At 35.4% G+C, this 7420-nt stretch overlaps 1 protein-coding gene across 1 annotated transcript; it reads left to right on the top strand.

Annotated features, from left to right (window-relative positions):
* Positions 1–1533: 1533 nt before the first annotated feature.
* On the top strand, positions 1534–7206 carry LOC143593562 (auxin response factor 5-like). Its single transcript, XM_077073159.1, has 10 exons — positions 1534–1680; positions 1769–1825; positions 1922–2077; positions 2927–3011; positions 3799–3889; positions 3994–4158; positions 4520–4642; positions 4723–4798; positions 5545–5686; positions 5825–7206. Exons 1-10 carry the CDS (start codon positions 1594–1596, stop codon positions 7204–7206), a joined length of 2364 nt encoding a protein of 787 aa, XP_076929274.1. The 5' UTR covers positions 1534–1593.
* Positions 7207–7420: the final 214 nt, after the last annotated feature.

Genomic DNA, 7420 nt, shown 5'->3' on the forward strand with positions numbered 1-7420 from the left:
ATAATATGTGTGAATATTCAAAAAGGGTGTTTGAATAACTATTGTCGTTAGATATGTATTTTATGTAAGAAACTGCGGTTTTCGTCCTCATAGTTTATTAAAAGTTTTTATTTTCGTTATGTACTTTAAAAATTTGTGATTTCAAACCTTGATCTTTTATTTGTGTTGCAATTAACTAAACTTTATTAAGAAAGGGCATTTTGGTCTTTTTGTAATTGATACAAAATGTTAAAGTAGCATGTACAATCTACTTTAACATCTAGTGAGGTTTAACATCTAATGAGGTGAAGTTAATTGCATTGAAATAGTAGGTTTTAACAAATTATAAGAATGAACACAACAATTTACTCTGTTCAATATTTAAAATCTGACATGAAAATTATATTTTTTTTCCAAACCATATTACATTTTATTGGAATCAAATGATGGTGATGGTTGGTGAGAGAGAATCTCTCTATGCAAATTCCATTTAGTGCAAATAGGCTAGGCTGTTAATGATGACAAGGGCAGTTCGGTCATTTTGCTCTAAGATTTTTCAACTTAAGAACAGTTATATAACATATACAGCTCTTAATGCATGAGATACAAGTCAGCATCTATGTTAAAGCTGATACTTATGGTGGTAGATAATGGGTTAGCATATTTATGTATATCATCATAATGTAACTGTCTCATTTATTTTTATTTATAAAAGTGAAACTTTCTTTATATGATATTGCTGTCAATGTCATACTATAGTTATGTTTGGATTTATAATCATTTTATGCTTGCTATTTTTGTGGTAAAACTAGAATAGTTGGTAGTACCTGTCAAAAAGAAGTTGGCTTATATTAATCCAATTAGTAAATATAATAAATAGAGCTGCCCCATTGGCTTTAGTCAGGTGGAAACTTATTACATATCCACATTTGCCATGACATATCTAATTATTACAGTTTCAAATAATAGAAAAACACTATCTTAAATAACTGTATCACTACAACTACGTATACGACTATCTAGCATGCATGTGAACGAGCCTAGCTGAGCTGAGTCGGGTTGGGCTTGCGCTCTAGCTTGAACTTAAACGAGTTGACTCGGTTTGGCTTGTAAAAAGCTCGTGACAGCTCGTGGCTCCTCAAGCTGGATTGCTAATCTTAAATTTTTTATTCTAATACACATTGATTTATAAAAGATAAAAAAAATTATTCTTTTAGCATACACTAATGCAAAATTTTAAACATGAGAATTTATAACGTTATACGATTTATTTTGTTCTTTTTAGTTATATTTTTTGAATCAAGCATATTCAAAATATTATTAATTTTGTTTATTGACAATAAATTTATATGTTGTTATTGTTATTATTATATATTTTAAAACTTAATTGGTTTAATTTAAATGAGCCAGAGGAGTCAGTTATTGAGCGAGCCACGAACCGAGCCAACCCTAACTCGGGCTCGCTCTGTGAGCTTGTTTAGAAACGAGCTTTTCAAGCGAGCCGCCAGCTATTTAAGCAGCCCTAATTCCGAGACTGAAAACATGTACTTTATGTTTGAATAAGCGGTTTTAGCATCGTTGTAACAACATGTACTTTTACAGGTTGTAGCATCTATGAAAAAGGATGCTGATGCTCAAATTCCAAACTATCCAAATCTCCCGCCAAAGCTGTTATGCATCCTTCATAGCGTCACGTTGCATGTATGCGCATTATTATTCATACAAGTTACAACCGACATTTTTATTAAATAAAATCTCCGTTTTCATTATTTCTGTTATTATTTTTTAGGCGGACCCCGAAACAGATGAAGTCTATGCTAAGATGACACTGCAGCCTGTCCCTTCGGTATGGACACGAATCATTACTTGGTTGCAACTCGTTTAGCTAAACGTTTTTTTTATTGATTACTGATTAATAATATCATATGTTGGTTTATAACAGTTTGACAAGGAGGCATTACTGAGGTCAGATCTTTCAATGAAAATAAATAAACCGCAGACGCAGTTTTTTTGCAAAACGTTGACCGCAAGTGATACCAGTACTCATGGAGGATTCTCAGTTCCTCGTCGAGCAGCGGAAAATATATTCCCTGCACTCGTGAGCCAATTTTCTTATCCTGTGTTTGTTAATTCTAGAGATGGCAAAATGGGCATATTGGGTCAAAATGGGCGCGGTTTAAGTTGACCGGGCTGTTGTGTTGACCCGTAACACTTTTTAACAAAATAATAGTATTTTTTTAATAAATAGTTGTTTCATATAATTTTAGACCATAAGTGTGCATGAAACCGAAAAAACTTATCCGTAACCGAAAAACCGAACCCAAATAAGAACTGATGGTTTTGTTTTATGTTTTTGTACCGACTGAATTTTTGGTTCGGTTTCGGTTTTGTGTTTCGTTAAAACCGAACCAAATTTATGGATTTTCATTTTCAATTTTGAATGTTAAGTAACTTATAAGAATTTAATAAACACTATAACCGAAATATTTTAGGCCCAAATGCATAACAATCCATTAATCATTGATTAACAAGAAGAATTAGGCCTGGAATCATTATTATGGGCCCGTTTTTACTTTGCTGAAAAATTTTAAGCTCAAATGGCAAGACCGAAAAAACGAAACCGAACCCAAGAAAATAAAACTAACAACTGAAACCGAATGGTTTTTAAAAACTCAAAAAGCGTATTTTTGGTTTTTGGTTCGGTTTGAGCCAAGAACCACCCATGCACACCGCTATAATATAGGCGCTATATTATTTAAAAATAATCTTATTTTTTGAATAAACTATTTGATATAATTTAAACATTAAGAAACACGACCCGCTTGACCTATTATATTTTTGGCCAAGTTTTTCATATTTGCCCAGATCCACCGGAAGATAAGTAAACGGGTCAAAATTGCTAGCATTAGTTAATTCTTGAATCTTTATCTTAGCTAGTTTTGTGTAGGACTTTTCGATGCAACCACCAGCACAAGAACTTGAAGCATGGGACTTACATGATACCAACTGGGCATTTCGTCATATTTACCGCGGTAAGTTTATCATTATCATAAAGTTAATAATCCTTACCTTTCCTTCGAGTTTCGACCCAAACCCATTTTGCTTAAAAACCTGTTTGACCTGTCACCGACCCAACCCGCTTGTTTTACTAGGTTTAGTAGGCTTGTAAGCAAGTCGAATGAACATGAGCATGGCATGTCCATGTTCGTTCGTTTAACTTTAATAGAACAAATGATCGATCGCGAACAATTAAACGAATGAGGATTTCTTGATCATGAACTTTCGTTAAGAAAATGAATGTGTTCATGTTCATTTGTTTAAAGTAGGAATGAACGGTTCACAAACATATACGAATAAACGTAAGTGTACATTAATGAACGAACATAACCAGCCCAGAGCCAATAAAAGGTAAACATGAACATCGATCTGTTGTGCCTAAAATGTTAATAAAACTTGACTAAGCTGTATTGGATGATATTTGAATTACATAGAAATGATCAAATTGTAAAGGGCTTGTAAATGTTAGAAAAATATAAAAACATACATAAACGAACGAGAACTTAAAAAAAATGAACTAACTAATGAAAATTAAAAATTAAAATGAACTGATTTTCATGAACATAAATGAGCGAACGAGATGTGTTCATGTTCGTTTGTTTAACTAAATGACCAAACATTGTTGTTCGTGTTCGTTCATTAATTCATTTGTTTATTAAACTAACTTCTTACCGAACGTTCACGAACACTTCACTGAACAGTCGGTTCGTTTACAGGCCTAAGGCTTAGTATCAATGATAACATTCATATCGTATAATTTAGGGCAACCGAAGCGTCACTTGCTCACAACTGGTTGGAGTCTATTTGTAAGTGGAAAAAAGCTTTTTGCGGGAGATGCGGTCTTGTTTATCAGGTAATGCTACTAAATACTTAGTACTTGTAATATGATTATAAAAATGGATGTAAACAACATTAAAGTTATCAACTTTTTTTAGTATTTTCTTTGGCATATTTCAGGGATGAAAATCAGAAGCTTTTAGTGGGTGTAAGACGAGCTAACCAACAGCCAACCAATTTATCTTCATCGGTTATATCGAGTGATAGTATGCATATTGGAATATTGGCTGCTGCTGCTCATGCAGCTGCAAATAACAGCCCTTTCACTGTGTTTTATAATCCGAGGTAATTTAATATTTAACCAGAACTGTTAAATAAAAGAGACAATTGCACAAATTGTCCTTGTAGTTTAACCATATTGCAAGTTTGGTCCCAAGATTTAAAATTTTTCAAACTTAGTTCTTGTTAATTTTTAACATTTGTGAGAGGGTTGCACGTTTAGTCTCCACCGTTAGTTTTTAACATAGAACTAACTGGCACTAAACGGGCAACCCTCTCACAAATGTTTTGACTACGTTTGCGATTTTTACGATCTGGAGGTCAAACTTGCAATATGGTCAAACCACCGCGACAATTTGTGTGATTTTCTTTAAATAAAATGAACTAAAGTTTATCTCAAAGTTTAAATCATTTGCTTGAAAAACAGGGCTAGTCCTTCAGAATTTGTTATTCCATTAGCCAAGTACTATAAAGCTGTGTACAGTAACCAAATATCACTCGGTATGCGGTTCAGGATGATATTTGAAACCAAAGAATCAGGGACAAGAAGGTGAATGTTCACCTTAATTATTACAAAATGTTGTTCTAAATTACTAGAAATTTAAACCTTATAGTTTTTGTAAACTGCAGGTATATGGGTACAATTACAGGTGCTAGTGATGTTGATCCAGTTAGATGGAAGAACTCACAATGGCGAAACTTGCAGGTATTTTCCATACACGTTGGTTTGAACCAAAATACTCCTGTTTAAGTTTTTTTTAAATATATTATAGATTATTGCTGTGCCTTCTTTCAAGCTATTTTTAATTTTATGTTACTTATGTTTGACTCATTGAGATGAAACACAATCTGAATTAAGTCTGAAATGATTACTCGAAATGTTGGGATTGGATTTTGGCTCCACAAAAGCTCGAGCCAGCTCGTGGTCATTGAGCTGGCTTGCTTATTTAGAAAAAAAAAGTTCAATTTTGTATCTCTGTTACATGATATATATAAATAACTAGAAATAACATTTGTAACATACATATAATGCAGAACTTATAAACTATAGAATTCACAATTCATATATACACTAAAATTTTGGTTACAATTTATATATATTAAAATACTAAAATATTAAAAGAATAGTTAATATTTAATATTTTTTTCACTAAAAAGTCCATGCGGCCAAGGGCGATTATGGTGGGCCATACCTTGTGTTTTTGCTCGAAAATTTTGAGCGCGGCCCCCCTGCGTTTCCGTCGAAGCTTCGCCATTACATGCAGCTTTAAGTCACACACACACACATTTGAACATTAGTTTAAATGAGCCGAGCAGACATCAGCTCGGATTCGGCTTGCTTGTTTACAAACGAGCCGATTTCGAGCGAGCTGCGAGCTTTTTGAAACAGATCTTATCTGCGGTTCAATAATAAGCCTGCTTACTGCTAAAGGATTCTTTAATGGCAAGCAGGTCGGGTGGGATGAGTCGACTGGTGGGGATAGGCGGACCCGTGTTTCTGTTTGGGAGATCGAACCCGTTACCGCACCCTTTTTCATCTGTCCAACACCTACGTTTTACAGAACAAAGCGTCCAAGACAACCGGGAATGCTAGGTATGTTAACCATTTTTGACCAAAAACATTTTATACAAACTTTTAGGCATTGTCTGGCTTCCATCATCCATAAAAATACACAAAAAGTGTAAATAGTGAAAACCCATAATTACTTTTGAATAATTCTTGACTTTACAGATGATGAATCGGCTGAGCTTGACAACTTGTTTAAGCGAACCGTGCCTTGGTTGGGTGAAGATATGTCAGCAAAAGATCCTGGTTTAAGCTTGGTCCAGTGGATGAACATGCAGCAAAGCTCTTCAGTTGCTAACTCGGGCCAGCCCAATTGCTTGAACCCGTTATCTGGGCCCGTTTTGCAAAACTATGGACCACCGCAAATGCTTACTCAAAACAACTTGCAGTTCAGTAGTCAAAGTCAAAGGTCAACAATGCCGGTTGACCAGTTACAGAAACTGCCACAACCCGCCAACATGAGCCTGCTAGCCTCATTTATGCAGCCTCATCAACAGTTGACCGATCCCAGTCAACAACTGAATAGACCGGGTCAAATTCAAAGTCAACAGCCTCCGTTTCATCCTCAAAGTTTACTTCAGCAGCAGTCATCAATGCAGAACCAGAACCATATTCCCTACAGAAGCCTGAGTCAAAATCAAAGTCAAAGTCAACAAATTAGTCAACAGTTACAAATGCAGAATAATCAAATTCCTTATGAACTTCTACAAAAGCTTCATCAGCAGCAACAATCACTTTTAACTGCACCACAACTGCAAGATCACGAAAAGCCGCTGGTCAATGTCAAAGCTTCTCGAGGTCAGTGTCAACAAGTAACAATCGACATGCCGCCTGAAACTCACATAATGCCAAGAAGCAATAGCCAAACAAATCTTCTGTTTTCTCATCTGTCTCAGCATCCAACCAATCAGATTTTGACACATGGCAACAGTTTGCTGACCTGGACCGCAGGTCAATCCGTGATCACAGATGATGTCCCGTCACGTTCCACCTCACCCTCAACAAATAACTTCCCAACATTGGTTTCATCGTTGATTAATACCGGCTTAGAAATTCAAAATGTAACAGAAAATGTCAACTTTGTTCAAGATTCTCCATCGGTCAACACCTCAAAAAGTCAAAGTCAAGGATTCTTGGCTCCACTTACATACATGAACAACAATATTATTAATGGGACCCAGATGGATTTCTTGGACAGTTCATCTTCAGCCACATCGGGTAGCATTCATCGAACCGATCATCATTTGCAATCAGATCCAAACATTGATAATAATTTTGGAATGCCAACAATAATTGTTGATCCGTTGACCATAAAAGGGTCAACTGGAGGCATGTTTTCTCAGTCATTTGGAGTTCCAGATATGGATTTCAATCCCATTGACTCCACATTGAATGATAACACCATGTTGAACACTGATGTGTGGGCCCCACCGTCACAACAGCTACAACGGAAGCGGACATATACCAAGGTCAGTTGTATTACGACTTATAAAGGGGATGCAAATGAGCCAAACCGCTCATGGGCTACTCGATATTGGCTCGCTTAATCGAGCCACGCTTATAGGAGCCAAAGCTCGAGCCTAAAAGAAGCTTGTCTAATGAACAAGCCCTACACCGAGCTTCACTTATCGAGCTCGAGCTGGCTAGTGAGTCTAAACCATCCAACTATTTGCATAATCCATACATATATATTAATTATTATTATGTATAAATATAAGTGAATAATATATATTAAGTTGTAATTAAAATATATATAAAAAA

Source organism: Bidens hawaiensis, unplaced genomic scaffold (genome assembly GCF_021521415.1).
Source record: "Bidens hawaiensis isolate Kalapana, Puna unplaced genomic scaffold, B.hawaiensis_p1.1 tig00042352_1, whole genome shotgun sequence".
NCBI lineage: Eukaryota > Viridiplantae > Streptophyta > Magnoliopsida > Asterales > Asteraceae > Bidens > Bidens hawaiensis.

Bases quoted from the DNA above. Each gene is read 5' to 3' on its own strand.
- LOC143593562 (XM_077073159.1), top strand. From the start codon at position 1,594: ATGAAAAAGGATGCTGATGCTCAAATTCCAAACTATCCAAATCTCCCG. The intron at 1,681-1,768 runs GTATGCGCATTA...ATTATTTTTTAG, and splicing joins TTCATAGCGTCACGTTGCAT to GCGGACCCCGAAACAGATGA. The intron at 1,826-1,921 runs GTATGGACACGA...GGTTTATAACAG, and splicing joins CACTGCAGCCTGTCCCTTCG to TTTGACAAGGAGGCATTACT.